The sequence below is a fragment of the Vipera ursinii genome (assembly GCF_947247035.1).
Source record: "Vipera ursinii genome assembly, chromosome: 5".
In the NCBI taxonomy this organism is placed as follows: Eukaryota; Metazoa; Chordata; class Lepidosauria; order Squamata; family Viperidae; genus Vipera; species Vipera ursinii.
In genome coordinates, this window is record NC_139518.1 from 67,303,824 (window position 1) to 67,324,001 (window position 20,178).

General features: G+C 41.0%; 1 protein-coding gene across 16 annotated transcripts in view; it reads left to right on the top strand.

Moving 5' to 3' along the window:
- JAKMIP3 (Janus kinase and microtubule interacting protein 3) overlaps positions 1–19,881 on the top strand; it is a gene marked incomplete at its 5' end in the record, with an annotated part of 61,579 nt that extends 41,698 nt beyond the window's left edge. For 7 of the 16 annotated variants that reach the window (XM_083364752.1, XM_083364755.1, XM_083364754.1 and 4 more), the window contains 10 exons: positions 150–212; positions 687–785; positions 4,661–4,759; positions 4,859–4,918; positions 6,451–6,516; positions 8,507–8,575; positions 8,669–8,746; positions 12,618–12,821; positions 14,307–14,372; positions 19,290–19,881. In XM_083364752.1, the coding sequence (XP_083220878.1) occupies positions 150–212; positions 687–785; positions 4,661–4,759; positions 4,859–4,918; positions 6,451–6,516; positions 8,507–8,575; positions 8,669–8,746; positions 12,618–12,821; positions 14,307–14,372; positions 19,290–19,340 (855 nt within the window). In that variant the 3' untranslated portion in view covers positions 19,341–19,881. The remainder of the gene's footprint in view (positions 1–149; positions 213–686; positions 786–4,660; positions 4,760–4,858; positions 4,919–6,450; positions 6,517–8,506; positions 8,576–8,668; positions 8,747–12,617; positions 12,822–14,306; positions 14,373–19,289) is intronic. The other 9 variants (XM_083364753.1, XM_083364757.1, XM_083364745.1 and 6 more) reach the window with 5 other exon arrangements.
- Positions 19,882–20,178: the final 297 nt, after the last annotated feature.

A 20,178-nucleotide genomic window follows, 5' to 3' on the forward strand; every position in this document is an offset into this window, starting at 1 on the left:
CTGAAGCCAAATCAGGAAGACAAATTTCAGCTGTGCTTTCCTAGTTTCTTATGCGCATATATGCTCTCTTCAAATGTTTTGCCTTTTTTAAAGATTCGTGATGTTTCCCCATCTCTTTTCTCTAATGCTAATTTTTTTTTATTTTTAAGGACATGAAGTGGATTGAAGAAAAGCAGGCTTTATACAAAAGAAACCAAGAGCTTGTGGAAAAGGTAACTTCCGCCTTCACAAGAAACATAAAAATAAGTGTAAATGTATCGGTAAAGAAAAATCCTAAGGCAAAAGACCACTTAATGAAATGTATTTGTTTGGTGAAGTCCTCTGTCATTAAAAAGGTGTATTATTTAATTGAGTCCAAACTTAGAGAAGAATTGTCACCAGTCAGAAATGGTGTTGTTTTTTTTTTGTATTCTCAATGTTGTTTAGGCATCTTCATTCTGAAGATTAAAATAACATACGCTACAAAATTGTGACTTTCATTTTTTGTAGAATAACAACAACATTTAGGCTTCCCAGTTTTCTCAGAACACATATACCTTAGCTCTGAAATTTGTTTTAAAAATTGGTTAATACTATTATCTACATATAGAAGTGTGAGGATGAGCAGTGGTGGTTTGATAGTCACTGTGTAATAAAAACAAGTTGTTGACCAAAAAAAAAAGAGGGAAATCCTTCTGCTTTTCTAGATAAAACAAATGGAAGTAGAAGAGGCCCGGCTAAAGCATGACGTTCAGGATGTTAAAGATCAAAATGAACTGTTGGAATTTAGAATATTAGAACTTGAGGTAAGTAAGTACCAGAAGTTTTGAGTTCTATCACGTTTCCAAGTTTTGTCATGTGTCCCTCATTCGCTGTGAATGGTCACTAAACGAAGTGTTGTAAGTTGAGGACTATCTGTACATATCCCATCTTGTCCTTTGACCCACCCCTTTGTCTGTTTGTGGAAGTTTTGCCTTTGAAGAAACATTATGAATGAGTAGCGTGAGTCTGTACATCATGCCAACCCAACCCATCACTCTCCCTGCTTCCCCAAGACTACATTAAGGGCTGAAATTAAGCAATTGCTGTCTCCTCCTCCAAGTCAATCACGGTTCCTAATTTGATTTATGTCGTTAAAAACTAGAGTTCAAGATTTTTTAAGACTTGGTAAAAATAAAAGGAAGGTAATAACAGGTAATAAGGGATGCGGTGGCTCAGTGGGTTAGGACGCTGAGCTTGTCGATCAGAAGGTCGGCAGTTTGGCAGGTCGAATCCTGAGTGCCGCGTAGCAGAGTGAGCGCCTGTTACTCGTCCCAGCTTCTGCCAACCTAGCAGTTCGAAAGCATGTAAAAATGCAAGTAGAAAAATAGGGACCACTACGGTGGGAGGTAACAGCGTTCCGGATGCCTTTGGCATCTAGTCATACCGGCCACATGACCACAGAGACGTCCTTGGACAAGCGCTGGCTGTTCGGCTTTGAAATGGAGATGAGCACTGGCTCCTACAGTCGGAAACGACTAGGACGCATGTGCGGGGGAACCTTTTTTTTTTCCCATTTGTATCCCGCCCTTCTCCGAAGTCTCAGGGCGGCTTACAAGCTTAGCAGTAGCCTTCATTCTATGTATATGCCTGCTTATTAGGGCTTTTCCCACACACCCCAAGCAGCATTATTACAAAGTCAGCTTAATTGCCCCCAACAATCTGGGTCCTCATTTTACCTACCTCGGAAGGATGGAAGGCTGAGTCAACCTTGAGCCTGGTGGGACTCGAACCTGCACTAATTGCAGGCAGCTGGTGTTACTTAAGGAGGCATTAGCCCACTGCTCCACCAAGGCATTAGCCCACTGCTCCACCTTTACCTTTAATAACAGGTATAAGCCTAAAAAACTTGTATCTTTTGTCTTTGGGTTGATGAAATAACTTCTGGTCTGGCTACCAAGATAATATGATGCTTCCCAGTTCTTCCTCCTCTACTTCATTATTAAGCTTCTTTAAAATCACTTGCCTATCCTTATTTTGGTAACATTTCTGCAGTTTGACTTGGTTGTCTTTTCTTTTGGCACCATGCACCCACTTTAGAACCGGTTATGTTTATGTACCCTAGAGTGGGCTTCTTTCAGTACTATAGTTTTCATATTTTTGCATCTGTAGCTTTTATTGGGAGCTAGTTTTACAAGTAGTTTCCCTTAGCCAGGATTTTTCAGCAACTTCTTCATCTTTGTAGCAAGCAAGCACCTCATTGTTGCAAGCAGGAAATCATTTTTCTTCTCTGCCACACTATTGTGTTCTGGGCTGGGGTATGGTCCACAGTAATGTCATGCACAATCCCTTGCCTTTTTGGCTACCTTGGCCTGCCATACATTTGCCCCCACCCCAATAACTCCTGCAGTTTTCTCTTAAATGTGTTGCTTACTAAAGCTGCATCTTCTGTGAATGCTTCCGGTATTGGAAGCATTGAGTCTTTTTCCTGAACAGGTAGCAAAAGAAAAATGAGGAAAAATCATTGATAAAAAGTCAATAGGTATTAACGTCTACTTGGCATAGCAATTTGCATTGTCTCAGAGAAGTCCCTGTGCACTAAGATTGAGACCCAGCTTAAATGAAAGCAAATATAACTCCTGATCCAGGACATATATCTGTATTAGTAAAATTGGACACCTTTCCTGCACTTGATGTACAATGGAATTTCACAATGTCTCCACAAGTAGTCCTCAGTTCATTTAGTGATCGTTCAAAGTTACAACGGCACTGAAAAAAATGACCTATGACCATTTTTCACACCTGTGACTGTTGCCGCATCCCCACGGTCATGTGATCAAAATTCAGACACTTGGCAACCAACTCAGATTTATGACGGTTGCAGTGCCCCAAGGTCATGTGATCCCCTTCTGCGACCTTCTGACAAGCAAAGTTTAAGGGAAACCAGATTCCCTTAACAACCATATTACTAACTGAACAACTGCAGTGATTCACTTAGCAACGGTGCCGAGAAAGGTCATAAGACAGGATGAAAGTCACGTAACAAATGTCTCGCTTAGCGAGAGAAATTTTGGGCTCAATTGTGGTCCTAAGTCGAGGGCTACTTTTTTTTTAAATCCCATTTATATCCCGCCCTTCTCTGAAGACTCAGGGTGGCTTACAATTTTAAGCACAAACCAATGTGCTTAGCAGTAGCCTTCATTCTATGTATATGCCTGCTTATTAGGGCTTTTCGCCCCTCCCCCCAAGCGGCATTATTACAAAGTCAGTTTAATTGCCCCCAACAATCTGGGTCCTCATTTTACCTACCTCGGAAGGATGGAAGGCCGAGTCAACCTTGAGCCTGGTGGGACGCGAACCTGCACTAATTGCAGGCAGCTGGTGTTACTTAAGGAGGCATTAGCCCACTGCTCCACCAAGGCTCTACTTGTACTAGCTGAGAGCAATTTGTACCGATCTGCTAAATAAATGGCAGATTTCTATCTCGTTCCTACTTCTGTAAATCTGACCTTCTCTTTGGTAAGACTGAAGGCTGCCGCAGAATCAAAACTGATGCCCTCTGGTGGGTTCATGAGGAGTTCATCATTTTGTCCGGTTTCTTTTCATATGTCTTTCCTAGCGTTCTGCTGCAGCCCGAGGTGCACAATCCAGTATGATGAGCTTTTACAGTGAAAGTGAGGGAAACCTAAACTTCTCAGAGTTTATATTCCCAGCATATTAGAAACATAAACATGACATTACTTATTTTGGGGTGGGGGAGGGACATTGTAGCTTTTGGCCTTAGTCCTTTCCAGACAGCCACCTATTGTCAGGAGCATTTTTGTGATGCTTCATCATAGCACTTTAATGTTCTGACAGTTTCCCTCTGGCCAGTGGGAAGGGGCTTAAAATAGCAGCTTGCCCTGGGCCGCCCTCTCCTTTCTTCACTCTTCATCAAGTTTGCTTTTCGTGATGAGGAAAAGGAAAGGAAAGAAAAGAAAAGCAGCGCCAAGAAACCAGCCACTAAGAAGGGATGCAGCAAAGCCACCTAGAGCTGAAGGCAAAGCGCCATCTTCACCTACAGTGGAAAAGGAAAACTCCAAGAATCATGAGGGGAAAATCTCCTCAGAAATTCTCTCTCTCTCTCTCTCTCTCTCTCTCTCTCTCTCTCTCTCTCTCTCTCTCTCTCTCTCTCTCTCTCTCTTATTCTCTCTCTCTCTCTCATTCTCTCTCTCTCTCTCATTCTCTCTCTCTCTCATTCTCTCTCTCTTATTCTCTCTCTCTCTTATTCTCTCTCTCTCTCTCTCTCTTATTCTCTCTCTCTCTCTTATTCTCTCTCTCTTATTCTCTCTCTTATTCTCTCTCTTATGCTCTCTCTCTTATTCTCTCTCTCTCTTATTCTCTCTCTCTTATTCTCTCTCTCTCTCTCTTATTCTCTCTCTCTTATTCTCTCTCTCTCTCTCTCTCTCTCTCTCTCTCTCTCTCTCTCTCTCTCTCTCTCTCTCTCTTTTGCATTTCTTCAGGAGCAGCTGTGCAGCTAATGAATTTCCACCAGTCAAAGCGGCCAAAACCAATCCTTAAACAAACTTTCTCATTTATCAACTTAAATATTTGATTTTTTTTCTTGTAGCTTACGTTGGAAAATTAACTAATGACATTGTATTGTCGTCTAAGCTCATGTTTAAGCCACACCTTTTTTTTTGCACAAATAATTTGATTGTAGGAGAGAGAAAGAAGATCACCAGCAATTAATTTTCATCACATTCCTTTTACGGAAGGGAAAAGTCCCCTCCAAGTCTATTGCGAGGCAGAAGGTGTAACAGTAAGTAATTCCCAGTTGCTCTTGCTGCACTTTTTAATTTTTGTTTCTCATTTGGTCTAATATTGTGTTCTTTTCACATGACTATTTCTTTCCCGTTAGGATATACTAGTAGCAGAGTTGATGAAAAAGCTGGATATTTTAGGGGATAACGCCGTAAGTGTATGTTCCTTTAATTAATTGTGCATGCTTCAGCGAATGTTTGTTTATTAAATTTACTGCTTATGGCACCATTTAATTTTCCCAATATGTCACCGCAACATCTAATTGGAAGCAAAGAAAAGCAGGGTAGCCTTTGCCTTCATTTAAGAGAAGTTATGTTTGTCTGAGCCTTAATCATATACTCTTCCCTTTCCAGATGTTTTAAAAACATTATACAAAGAATTTATAGGTCTGTCCAACTTGAACAAGGTGGCTCTGGCAGCTTACAGGAAACTTATCAAGATTTTAAAAAAACACAATCAGCCATAAAAATCAGAAAAAGGCAAACTGGCCCACATTCACACCCTCTCTCGTGAATTTATTCACCCCAGCCCCAACCCTGGTGGGAATAGTCATATTTCTATGTTTTCCTAAATACCAGCAAGGCTGTGGCCAACTGAATGTTGGGAATGAGAGAGACCATACCTAAGGGCAGATTTTCCATTTTGCCAAGATTGATCTAGGCCTCAGCAGTTAGCAGATTTACACTGATGAGAGGGAAGCGGAGTGGGTCATAAATTAGGCTTCTCATTTCTTTCCATTGATTAATTTGCAAATACTGAGGGATTATGGGCAGATGTTCAATGCAACCAATAGGCAATTATTTTCGGAGAAGAGGATTAAAGTCAGGGGGGGAAATAAAGTGCAAATGGGCTTCTTATAAACAAATAAAAAAGCTGTTTTTTCAGGATACCTTCAAATGACTTCAGGATTTGTTCCCTGTATTGTTTCATAAGGGACACGGTGGCTCAGTGGGTTAGGATGCTGAGCTTGTCAATCAGAAGCTCGGCAGTTTGGCAGGTCGAATCCCGAGTGCCGCGTAGCAGAGTGAGCGCCTGTTACTCGTCCCAGCTTCTGCCAACCTAGCAGTTCAAAAACACGTAAAAATGCAAGTAGAAAAATAGGGACCACTACGGTGGGAAGGTAACAGCGTTCCGTGTGCCTTTGGCATCTAGTCATGCCGGCCACATGACCACGGAGACATCCTCGGACAAGCGCTGGCTCTTCAGCTTTGAAACGGAGATGAGCACTGGCCCCTAGAGTTGGAAACGACTAGCACGCATGTGCGGGGGAACCTTTACCTTTACCTTTTATTGTTTCATAAAGTCAGAGATGTGATTTACTGTTGCTGCTCCAGATTTCCAAGTTCTAACATCTGGAAGTGAATAGACCTAAATAAATAATGTTATTTATCTACATCATCATGCTTCTTCTCATATTTATTGAGAATTCATAATTGATACTTCAGAGATGGAATAAGCCAACATCTGTGTATTTATCTGAAGTGGCTTGTAGAGATCAACCCATTTCAACACCTCCTGATGGTGGAATGTTATCTTGAAATTACAACATGTACTATCCTAAGAAAGTACTACTTTTGATTTACAGTTTTAAGAAATGTTTAAATATTCAGGACAAGAGCAGCCTCGGCAACGGGGAAACCATGAGGAGATGTAGGCTGTGATAATACTTTTATTCTGCTCTTAATTTAGAACTTAACGAATGAGGAGCAAGTTGTAGTCATACAAGCAAGAACAGTTTTGACACTGGCAGAAAAGGTAATGGGGATGTCGTTTCTTTTGCCGAGAGGCATTTAGTGTCCAGTTACATTAGCATAACTTATTCTCTGATGCAACACGACTGTATAATGATTTATAAAAGTAGAGCAAATATAACAGGTTTGACATCCTCTTTAACCTTTCCTTCAAAAACATATCTAAGATTTGATCTTACCATGTTTCCCTGAAAATAAGAACCGGGTCTTTTTTTTTTTTTTTTGCCTCCAAAAGAGGCACCAGGTCTTATTTGCGGGGGTGGGTGGGTGTTTTTTATACTCACCTTTGGCACCCACAATCCCATCCAGACGGTCCACTTCTTCTGCAGCCGAAGGAGCAGCTTCATTCTGCAGCTGCATTCTGACCTTCATTTAGCAATCAGGCTTTTCTGGAAGGCCTATGCAGCCAAGTACCAAGCTACGGATTCAATCCATAGCTCTCGGCTGCAGTGGCCTTCTGGAAAGGCCTGTGACTGAGAAATGCAGGCCTTGCTGCAGAAGACGCAGCAGAAGAAGTGTGCCGGCTAAGAGAGGCCTGGCTGCGAGGTAAGTGGGTGCGGGAGACGTGGGGCAGCTCCACACCCCCACCCCAACTTGATTTTTAGGTGTGTGCCTCACCCCAAAACTAGGGCTTATTTTTGAGGTAGGTCTTATATTAGGGCCAACCCCCCCCCAAACATCAAGCTAGGGCTTATTTTGGGGGTAGGTCTTATACTAGGGCCGCCCCCCCAAAAAACCATCAAGATAGGGCTTATTTTTGGGGTAGGTCTTACTTTCAGGGAAACAGAGTACAAATTACTTTTATCATTGCCTGAAAATGACATTCAGAGCTCCATGTCACCAGTATAACTGATAGGGGGGCTGTCAGGTCATATTCTGCTTCATACAGAAACAATTCTGTCTGTCTGTATGGTTGCTGGGATGCTTGGATGAAGTAACCAAAATTTAGAGTAACTAAAGCTATAAATACCATTTCCAAGCCAGTTCCTTATAAATATCTATAGCTATTAAATTGATATGAGTGGGATAAGCAACAAAATGAAGCAAAGTGGTATGTATGTTCATAGCTAGTATCTTTAAAATAATTCAAGCTGTTCCCTCTATCCCTAATTTTCTATTCTCTCTTACAAAACATTTTTAAGAATATTGTTTGCTGATCAGTGCCTGGTTTGATTCAGTTACATTACCTAAATATTTTTTTTTTCATGTTTGTAAAATGGAGGTGCCTTAGATTTGGGTACAGAAATATCATACTATACTTTAGGCTTACAGTTAGTATCTGACAATATAACTATGCGGGCATTATGTTCAGCTCCTTCATGTGAGAGATTGAGTCCAAAGATCAGATTATCTGTGCTAAATCACAATGCTTAAATAGGATTATTATAACTGAATTGTCAAACTTAAAGATCTTGAGCATACTGAGATTTTTTTTTTTTTTATAAAACCAACAGTCACATGCAGTGAAGCCTAGTCTTTTGTCTGATATGCTCAGTGTTCGTCAGCCTTGGAAACCTTAAGCCAGACATGTCAAACTTGCCATGTCATGTGATGTTGCGCAATGTATTGGGACTGTTTTGCCATTGCCGGCAATGGGGTGGGCATGGCTTCTGTGTGACATGTCTGGCCTGCGGGCCAGCAGTTTGACACTCCTGCCTTAAGCTGTGTGGATTTCAGCTCCCAGAATTTCCCAGCCAGCATGCTAGCAGAGGAATTCTGGGAGCTGAAGTCTGTATATGACTTCTTTGAGCTTGGTTGTGTTCTTGCAGATGTTTCATTACTTCACACCTTACTAGCACTGATTTAGGTTACCTAGTTTGGGTAATGAAATGTCTACAAGAAAATAGCAAAGCTCAGGGATCACCAAGGACCCCTCATTTCAACCCTGAGCTACAAATATTCTCCTTTGTTGAAGTCCATACTGCTTAAAGTTGCCAAGGTCAACAAACCCTACATAGGCCTATCAAATCTGATCTTTCTTCATTTCTCTGCAGTGGCTACAACAGATAGACGTTACAGAATCAGCACTCCAACAAAAGATGATAGACCTAGAAAATGAAAAGGTAGTGCACAGATTCATCAAACACTTAAAATCAGTGACTGTGTACTGTATTTCCTGGGAAAAATCAGTATAACCCAAATCTCCTTGTTTTTAGGACCTATTTAGTAAACAAAAGGGGTATCTGGATGATGAGTTGGATTACAGGAAGCAGTCTTTAGATCAAGCACATAAGGTAGGTATTTATTATTTATTTATTTATTTATTTGTTTTTATAAACCGCCCTTCTCCCGAGGGACTCAGGGCGGTGTACAGAATAAGATAGGCATACAGAATGAACCGTAGTGAAAACAAACAATAGTAAAATACAAACTGGGACCCCAATAAGAGCTATCAGGCCAGGCCGGACTGCTGGAACAGGTAAGTTTTTAATTCGCGCCGGAAGGTGCGGAGGTCGGGGGCCATCCGGATTTTGGTTGGCAAGCTGTTCCAGAGGGCTGGCGCACCCACTGAGAATGCCCTCCCCCTGGGGGCCACCAGCCGACATTCCTTGAGCGGTGGCACCCTGAGGAGGCCCTCTCTGTGGGAGCGCACAGGACGGTGGGGCGCTGACATTGGCAGAAGGTGCTCCCGCAGGTAGTCCGGACCCATGCCATGTAGGGCTTTGTATGTCATTGTCAGCACCTTGAACTTCACACAGAAGGCAACTGGAAGCCAGTGCAGCGCACGGAGGAGAGGTGTGATATGGGAGTATCGGGAGGCTCCCAAGAGTGTCCGCGCCGCTGCACTTTGCACCAGTTGAAGCTTCCGAGTGGATCTCAAGGGCAGCCCCAAGTAGAGAGCGTTACAGTAGTCTAGGCGAGAGGTCACAAGAGCATGGGTGACTGTACGTAAGGCATCCAGGTCCAGATAAGGCCGTAATTGGCGAACTAGTCGAACCCGGGAGAAGGCCCCCTTGGTCACAGCTCCTATGTGATCTTCCAGGGAGAGCTGCGAGTCAAGGAGGACACCCAGGTTGCGGGCCCTATCAACAGGGGGTAGTAACTCGTCCCCGATGTTAAGGGATGGGATGTTCTGAGTATCCTGGCTAGCCGGTACGTACAGCCATTCAGTCTTGTCCGGGTTCAGTTGAAGCCTGTTCCTCCCCATCCATTCCCGGACCGCTTTCAGGCAGCGGGACATCACGTCGAGGGCATCACTGATGTTGTTTGGAGTTGAGATGAAAAGCTGGGTGTCATCAGCATACTGATGGTACCCTACTCCAAAGCTGCGAATGATCTCGCCCAGCGGTTTCATGTAGATGTTGAACAGGAGAGGCGAGAGGACCGACCCCTGAGGTACTCCGCAAGCGAGAGGCCTCGGGGTTGACCTCTGTCCTCCTGCCAACACCGACTGCGAGCGACCCTGGAGAAAGGAGGAGAACCAGCGCAGAACCGTGCCTCCCACTCCCAGTCCCCTGAGGCGTCGCAGCAAGATACCATGGTCGATGGTATCGAAAGCCGCCGAGAGGTCTAATAAGACTAGGACAGAGGAATGGCCCCTGTCCCGGGCTCTCCAGAGATCATTTATCAGAGCGACCAATGCCGTCTCCGTGCTGTACCCCGGCCTGAAGCCCGATTGGTACGGGTCTAGATAAACCGCTTCGTCCAGGATCTGAGGGAGTTGGTGCGCCACCACGCTCTCAACAACCTTCGCAAGGAAGCGAAGATTGGAGACTGGACGAAAGTTATTCAATGAGGATGGGTCCAAGGTGGGCTTCTTGAGGAGAGGTCTCACCACCGCCTCCTTCAAGGCGGTGGGGAAGTGACCCTCACTCAGAGAAGCGGAGATGACCGCCAGGAACCAGCCTCGTGTCCCCTCTCGAGCTGCATATGCCAGCCAGGAAGGGCACGGGTCCAGTAAGCATGTGGAGGAGCTCAACCTCCTCATAATCCTGTCCACTTCCTTGGGAGTCACAGGATCAAATTCCTCCCAGGTGACGTTGACAAGACTGTCCATGCCTTGTTCTTCCAACTCAGCCCAGTTGGAGTCCAGGCCGGTTCGGATCCGAGCCTGGTATGAGCCGAGGTATGAAAGTCTATGGACAAAATTTACTTTGGTTCATTTTCCCCAAGTTGGGGAATTCTGGGAGGTGTAATCCCCATATCTTAAAGTTTCCAAAGCTGAGAAACACTGCCTTAAATTCAAATGGTTCTGAGAACCAATCCTGAAATCTTTGGGTCACATAGCTTGAAAGACTTTCTATTGCAGAGAAGTAGTGTAAAAGATTCATTAATTAAAGTGAACCTGCATTAAATTTGGGATTTGGCGCACACAGACTTAATTCCTAAAAACTGGTTTTGATTTTTTTTAATGTAATGTGATTGGATCAGAGTAGGTAAAAAGGTGGTCTCTCCTTTTTCAACCTCAAGGCAAAATTTCCAGATGCAATTTCCAAGTATCTGTTGATGTTTTTTCCCTCTGTGAAACTAACAGTACATTCTGAAAGAGAGTTTGATCAGGACTACAGCTCATCTATCCCATGGACTCTTACCCAAGTAGCCCTATACACTAGTAGAAAAGTATAGTAAAGTATATTTACTTTATATAAAATTACATAATGGGGCATAAAGCTGTAAGGAGAATGGTTCAGATGAATCAGATTAAGATAACTGGGACTCGTTTGGTCAAAATATTGGCAAGTCCGATTTCTATCACTATGAGCTGGAAAAAGCCACAATTCAACGACTGACTGTACGTAGCCATAGCTGATTAACACTTTGTGCTCTCTTGAGAATTTTTGCACACTCACTCACTCTCTCAAATTCAATTTTTAATCCATTGAAAATTTGTTGTTATGCTCCACTCAGCACCTAATCATATATTACAGATTACAAAATGGAGTTTGAAGTCCCCTAGAGACTTTAAATAATTCACATGGAATGGCGTGTTGTGTTATCATAGGCAAACCCATGCTGTGATTAGCATTCCCTTTGAAACATTGCAGAGATATGGAAATATCTCAGTTTTTGCTTAGCTCATCAATAAAAGTTTTCTGTGCCATTTCTGGACTTGGAGACAAAATATTCATTCCACAACTTTTTAATTTTTATGGTTGGTAACACAGTTTAGACTGGATTCAGGATTTCTGTCCATCTATTTATCCTAAGGACCATTATTTTATTAGTAGTATTTGTTCAAAACAATGTGAAAATTATTATTATTGATTCTGACTAGGATAGAGATTTCTTTGTACATTCTATTCATATTGAACATGCATGCAGAATTATTGCCTTATCAGAAAAAAACAATGATTTAAAAAGAGAAATGGTTAAAAAGGAAATGATGGGCTAGTTCAACAGGATTAGCTGTATTTTTAAATACAGCAGTTATACTGTAATGCTTGTTCAATAATATTTCATCATTTTGCAAAGGGCATTGGGCAGAGATGGTTACATAGTATGGTAAAAATTAACTTCAATTGGCAGCTGTTCTGGTATAACCCATGTTCTGCCTGGCCATAAGAGATCTACCTCTATACCAGAATTCTTCCACAACCCTTTTGAGCAGCAGACATGATCATATTATTATACATAGTGTTGTGGTCATTGAACCATTAAAAATATTAATTGTGCCAAAGCTAATGAGTTTGTGTGAGAGAGAATAGAAATATTGCGAGATTTAGAAGTTGTGTAAATCTTTAGACTATATAATGATATGTATACTTGAGAGTGAGTTTGTGAGTACCATCTAGTGGTGCTATCAATAAGCAATATATTTCACATCTCTCTACAGTACTCTACATTTAAGTTTGGAAAATGGACCGCAAGTTGGGTGATTTGAGTAATGACTTGAAAGTGATTCCTTTTCTAAGATCTTGAAATATGGAGTGACAACTGAGTCATCTAAAAAAGATCTGTTGGCTGTGATTGAGCTTTAAATAGATGAGCTCTGTAAGAATAACTTTAGTACAGCATTAAAGAGGGAGGCAAGAGAAGAGGTCTGTTGCCATGTTTTCAATGAAAGACAAGAAGCAATGGAACAAATAGTCACAAAATATATTAAACCCCCATCATCATCACCCAAACTTAATAGGAATAAAGTAGCTTGATTTTTCATTCATTTAGCACATTTTGGAATTGGAAGCCATGCTCTATGAGGCACTACAGCAGGAAGCAGGAGCCAAAATGTCAGAAATACTTTCAGAAGAAGAGAGAGAGAAGTTGAAAAATGCTGTGGAACAATGGAAACGGCAGGTTATGAGTGAACTCCGGGAAAGGGACACTCAGATTCTCCGAGAAAGGATGGAGCATATTCAACATGCACAACAGGTATGACAAAATAGGATATTGTGCCACTAAGAATGCCTCCTGCAAGAAGAACAATGACTGTCACTTTTGTTTTGCTTATGCCATTAATAATTTTCACAAATGAAAGTGAATATACATGTCCCAGGATAATATTGCAGGATCCAATTTGGGTTGATCACCAGGACATTTAGTCTTCCAAGCTTTCAGAGGAGGAAGCTTAACCACCAGAGTGCAAGAACACAAGTGACTGGTCAGTTGAGGAGACCCAAACTCATTGGTAGCCTCACATTGCAATGAACAAGGACATACATTCAATTTTACAACTACTAAGATTGTTGGACGAGCAGGCACAAAAACAGCCAGGGAAGTGATTGAAGTCCCTCGTAAGTCAACAGGAGTGCTGATTTACCACCAGCTTATCAAATACTTAGGAGGTGAGGGCTTGGCAGCACAAGGAAACAACAGCCAAAGACTTAATAGCCAGCCATCAACACGCCAATCAACAACTAAAAAGCCTCACACAACACGCACCATATAAATACCACACACAGAATAGCCCAAAGAACACACTGGTAGAGAGAAGTTCCCTGACGATGCGCTCCAGCATAGGTCTGAAAGCTCAGAAGTCTAAACACCTGGTCCTGGTGACCTCTGGGTAGATTGGAACCCACATTATTTTTTTTTATTTTTTTATTTTTATTTTAATTCCATTTATTCTCCGAAGACTCAGGGCGGCTTACAAGCTTAGCAGTAGCTTCTAACCCGCTACATTATTAATTTACCTTAAATAAGGCTTTTGAATGGGAAATAATTTTTATAAACTTTATGCAGAATTGACTGACGAGGCTGGTGTGTGGTGCAATCAGTTCACATGGTGTAATAAGATGGAGGTTTGTTGTCACTGTGAGTTGGGGGGTGGGAGCACAAAGGGAGGCTCAGCTAATCTCAATGTATACATGGTTGTACTTTGACAATAAAGGTTCATTCATTTATTTATTAAATGTATATGTTGCCCATTTCCCTAATACGGCAACTCTGGGTAGCTTAGAAAACAGAAAAAGATAAACAGAACAGCAATTAAAAATGTAAAAACACGCACATTAAAATCAATTTAAATTTGATTTAAAAATCTCATTTAAGGAAGGGGCTGCTGCAGCAACAAGGAGCCCTAGAGATCCCAGATGTCCTCAGCCACATCACTCCATTATACAGAGTCACTTTCACAGCTTTAATAGTTGCAGATCCTGTAACGATCACAGTGGGAAAACATTTGCAAACAGGCTGCTATAAACCGTGAGGCTAGTCTTGAAGCAGGGAGCTCATTTTATGAAGTTAACAATTGTATCTGTGCAAAGGAAAGTTGCTACATGAGTTACTGTATTAACTTTGAGCATATCGTGGCTCACAATTTCTCTCCACGAAAACATAGCATACCCAAGAGTCAAAAGTGGACTTAATTGAAAGCCTTAAAAATGTAGTAATCCTACATAATTCTAATTTTCACAGAGAATTAAGGAGCTAGAAGAAAGAATTGAAGCTCAAAAAAGACAAATAAAAGAATTGGAAGAAAAGGTATGGTTAAAACACTGAAAAGCTTTGAACGATGACATGAAGCGATATTCAAAAAAAGTTGTACAGGTAGTCCTTGATTTACAGCACTTCATTTAGTGGCAGTTCAAAGTTACATCAGCCCTGAAAAAGATGACTTATGACCTTTTTTCACACTTATTGCTGTTGCAGATCTCCATGGTCACATGATCAAATTCGAATGCTTGACAGTTGACTCATATTTATGATGGTTGCCATGCAGAAGGTCACCTTTTGTGACCTTCTGACAAGCAAAGTCAATGGGGAAGCCAGATTCACTTGACAACTGTGTTACTACTAACTTAACAACTGTGGTGATTCACTTAACAACTGTGGCAAGAAAGGTCATAAAATGGGACAAAATTCACTTAACGACTGTCTCACTTAGCAACAGAAATTTTGTCAATGACTGCCTGTAAATAACAAGATCCCAGGTATGAGAAATTTTCTTGAATGCAGGATATTCTTCCTATGAACTTGACTAGACAACATTTGCCTTGGATGTCCAACACTGCTGCATTTTTTTAGATTACATTCCATATATTTTGAACATAGCAGCTGCCAGCAACTCTTTAAAACAAGATCATACAGTACAATGCAACAGACTATACAAATGTTCTGAAACAAAATCCAGAAGATTCTTTTGACAATAATTGATTATGTGCCAACAAGTGCCCTTTTCGACTTTTGTCTTCTAGCAATCACAATCTTCTCCATGACTTTCTGTCCCCAACTTGTTCTTTCAATTCTCCAAGCCACAGTTACTGAATCCAGCCACCTTGCTGCTGGTCATCCTCTTCTTCACTTTCCTTCCACCTTTTCCTACCATTAGACCCTTTTACAAAGAGCTGGGTCTTTGCATCCTGTGTCTGAAATAGAATAACTTAAGCTTGGTCATTTGTGCCTAGGGTGAGAAGTATGATGATCCATCAGTTTGTTTTCTTGGCTGTCCATAGTATCTTTGGTGGTCTTCTCCTGAATTTATAGGTCTCAAAACTTTCTCAATCCTATTTCTTGGCGATCTTCTCCTGAGTTTAAAGGTCTCAATACTTTCTCAGTCTTACTTCTTTAAGGTCAACTTTCATTTCCATAGCGCATCACAGGGAATTCAGTGGCTTGCACAATTCTGATCTTTGTAGATATAGACACGTTGAATATCTTTTCCAAGGTCTTCATGGCTCCTCTACTAAGTGCTAGTCAGTGCTGTATTACTTGACTGCTTTCCCCTTGACTGTGGATGGCTGATCCTAAAAGGGAGAAGCTATCCATCACTTTAATATTTTTATTGCCAGTTCTAAGGCTGGTTGTTCTACCTGTTGTCATTAGTTTGTTTTTCTTTAATTTTCATCCCATTTTTTTCACCGTGTTCTTTGAATTTTAATACTAGGGCTTGCAGATCCTTTGCATTTTCAGCTATCAGGGTAGTATCATCAGCATAGCACAGGTTATGGATGTTTCTTCCTCCAGTTTTGCTCATTTTCTTCACATTCTTCTTCCAATCCCTTATTTCAGCACATAAGTTAAATAAATAAGTGGAGAGTATGCATCCTTATTGCACTCCTTTGCCAACCTACAACCAGCCCGCTTCCCCAAGTTCGGTCCTTATTGTGACTTCCTGACCTGTATAGGTTTCTCATGAAGACAATGAGATGATCTGGGATTCTCATTGTCTGGGCACTTTCCACAACTTGACATGACTGGGACCAGTGCTTTTTTTGTCAAAGAAAAAGGTGCCGGAACTCACACATGTCATACAAACCCGCCTTGCCTACCCTACAAGGTTCCATCCAAAAAAGGTGCCGGAACTCCGTTCTGAGCGTTCTATGAGAAAAAAAGCCCTGACTGGCACAATCAAAGGCTTTTCTATAATCAACGAAGTACTTACTGACTTCGTTTTGGTGTTCTTTGCCTTTCTCAATTTTGCCAGCATGCAGCCAGAATAATGTCTTGTAATTTTCAGAAGTTTCTATAGTAAACCTGAACATCTGGCATCTCTTTTTCCACGTAGGGCCCTAATCTGCATTGGATGGTCTTAAGCATGATTTTGCTAGCATGTGAAATTAAAAATATTGTACAATAGCCTGCACATTCTGTCCAAGTTTCCTTGTTATTACACTGTAGATTAAACTTTTCCAGTCACTTGGCCACTCTTCACTTGTTCTCTAGATTTGCAAGCATAGCACGGATATACATTTGGCTTGTTCTTCTTCTAATGCTTGCCGTATTTCAGTGAGTATTCCGATGAGTTTCTGTAGCCTTCCGATTTGGTAATAACCGGAGTGCTGATCCAACGTCATCTTCTAGCACAGGAAGCTCTTGTAAGCCAGGAATATCTTCTAAGATGTCTTGGTATATATTCCTTCCATCGTCCTTTGATCTCCTTTGAATCAGTTACTGTCCGTCCGTTGGTGTCCTTTACTATACCAATTTGAGGTTGGAACCTCCTTCTGGGCTTAGAGATCTTTTGAAAGATTTTTCTTGTTTTTCCATGTCTTTTTCCACCTTCAGCATTTTTTAGGTAATTCTTGCAATACTGCTTCTCGTCTCTTCTAACAGCTCTTCTCTGAAACTTTTTTTTTGTTAAATTCCTTTCTGAGACTTTTGCCTTTTTTAAAAAATCTTTGGCTTCTCTTCTTGGAATAGGGACGCGGTGGCTCAGTGGGTTAGGACGCTGAGCTTGTCGATCAGAAGGTCGGCAGTTTGGCGGGTCGAATCCCGAGTGCCGCGTAGCAGAGTGAGCGCCTGTTACTCATCCCAGCTTCTGCCAACCTAGCAGTTCGAAAGCACGTAAAAATGCAAGTAGAAAAATAGGGACCACTACGGTGGGAAGGTAACAGCGTTCTGTGCGCCTTTGGCGTCTAGTCATGCCGGCCACATGACCACGGAGACGTCCTCGGACAAGCGCTGGCTCTTTGGCTTTGAAACAGAGATGAGCACCGGCCCCTAGAGTCGGAAACGACTAGCACGCGTGTGCGGGGGAACCTTTACCTTTTTTATCTCTTCTTGGGAATTTTCATGGTTTTGTCTGACGTGCAGTTTGCTTTTTTCTCTGTATTCATTTTTAGCAGCCTCTTTTCACATTCATCCTTTTAAGTTCGTTCCGTAATCCAGCTGGTTCTCTATCAATGAAGTTCGCTTTAAAGTGATTTCTTTGGTTCTCCTTGAAAATTGTGGGTGTATATTCAAGATCATATCATGGAAACTGGGTGGCTTTCTTCTTCCTTACTTTAACTTTGACCATTCACACAAACAATTCATGATCTGTTCCACAGTCAGCACTTGGCCATGTCTTTGATGATTTAGCTGAGCTCCTCCACATTCTTCTAACAATAATATAGTCAATTTGATTTCTATATACCCCATCAGGGAGAGATGCATCATTTTGGCTATTTGAAGACAGCATTAGCTATGAAGAAATCGTTGGAGTGACAAAAGTCCGTTTCCTGTTTAAATTTCCTAAGCCTTATAATCCAACTGCATTTTCTTCTTTTTTTGTTTCCAACTTTGGCATTTCAGCCTCCAATCACAAACGGCACATCTTGCTTGTACGGTATGCTCTGTCAATTTAAAATTGGATTTATGATATTCTTCAGCGTCAACAGTTGGAGCATAAATTTGAATGCTGATCGTATTAAAGAGTTATCCATGAAGTCTAACTGATATTATCATTTACTTCATTGTAACTCAATACTGCTCTTTCTATCTTCTTCCCAACTATAAAAACAACACCATTTCATCTATGCTTTTCATGGCCTAGTGTCAATAATGCAGTCATGTATAGATACATGTATGGGCACAACATTTTAAAAATGCATGTAATGTCAAAATGCAAAAGCTGTTTCTGATAACATGAAGGAAAAAGAATATTATTTTCTTCGGGATTTTGCATTTGGTTTGCAAGATATTTGCAGATATTTTTTTTTCTAAACTATCTTTCTGCGGCAAAGTGCAATAATTCCCCAAGTTTTTCTTTCCTTTTCCCTGTCCAGAATACAACGAAAAGCAGATTGCTGCTCTAGCCTGTTTTTATGTTCCTAAAGACAATGAGAAGACTTGAATTCTTGTATGTTTTCAGCATTACAGTTAGTGTTGCCAGCTTCCTAGAGCCATAAAATTAATAATTACAAAAGTAAACGTAATAGACTATGAAGCATCACGTAGAAAAGATTTCAAAAAGAAAATGTTACAGTTGTACTTTTGAATAGGTTCATTAGCTAGTAAATTTTACTTAGGAAAGTTCCAATTGCATAGAAGCCGCCTGAAATGGTGTCTTTTCACTAAAAATAAGTCCCATGAAAATGCATAACTGCATTTAAGACGAAGCATACTGCAAATATCTGATCGCAGTAATCATAACACAATGATTGGTGAATGATTCATGGAAGTGAATGAAATGGCAGCAATTCAAGTTCTGTCTATGTAAATAAAGTGGTGTGATGCACGACTAGGCCATTATTTTTTGCAAGAAGTTAGAGGACCATCAAACTCCCAGAATTCCTTGCCAATATTTATATGTATAGGGTCTCTTGCTTGAGCAGGGGTTGGACTAGAAGACCTCCACATACCCTTCCAATTCTGTTATTCTGTTTTTCTGTTAAATTTCTATCCTATCAATGGGCCCAGGGGAATTGTGTGCTGGAAATGGATAGGGACAGAGCAAAAATAAATGGGAATCGGAGCCATCCAGCATTCTCTGTCCTTCTTATATGTTGTGTTCATGTCAATAGACATGACATCTGTTAGGGGGCAGATTATTTTGGAAAATGTGCTATCCTAGCCTATTTCACAACTTTACAACAGACTACGGCCCCTTACTCAGACTCATTGCTGGTTTCTTACTAGGCGTGCTTTAAAATCTTTCTCTTTTTTTTCTTTCCATTTTCCTTTCCTCTCTTTTTTTAGTTTTTATTTTTGTTTTTATTTTTTTCTCTAGCTTTCATTCTTTGGTCATAATGTGTCTATCCAGCTACAAGAGGTAAGCGTTCTTCTTGCTTATTCATTCTTTCTGCACTCTTTTCATTGAGCCCAGTGATGTCTTATGAACCGGGTGGCTTGGGGTACAATACTGTAAATGCTTAGCTGAAAAGCGGATTTTTTATTTTTTATTTTTTAAAAAGACAAGATGACAGATGCCCAGGCAATACATATAAAAAACAGGCAATGTTTTGACCGCACTGTTGTGGCCACTATCAATTTTCCTTCTAATTTCTAACATATTTGGGGTGGGGGATGTTTTCTGCAGCTTTTCCCAAACCAGGTATTTGTGCACAGTAATGTAAATTGCAGATAATAGGTTAAAATGTACAGTATATTTCTTAAAATATAGAAACTATATAGTATAACAGCATGTCACAAAGATGCTTAAAAATCATGCTTTCAAATCATTTTTTTAATTCCTTACATCTGTCTCCTGTAGTTTTCACAAGCAGCTTGCCACATCCTTCTCCTGAGAGAGGGACTAGCCCAAAGATACCCATGGCTGTATTTTGCCTAACATAGGACTAGAACTTATAGTATCCTGGTTTCTAGACTGGTGCCTTAACCACTAAATCAGACTAAATTGACTCTACATATATGTGCTTACAGATTATAATATAAACCTGCTAATCACTAGTAACTTATAATTACAACTGATATTTTGTAAGCATTAAAATTATTTCTTCTTGTTTTAGGGGGGATTTGTTATATTGTAGTGAAATATTTTTTTGGAAGGAAAGCATTACACAGAAAGGATTTAGATAGCCTCCTCTCTCATTTCCCCCCCTCCCCCATTACTTCTCTGGATGTAGTC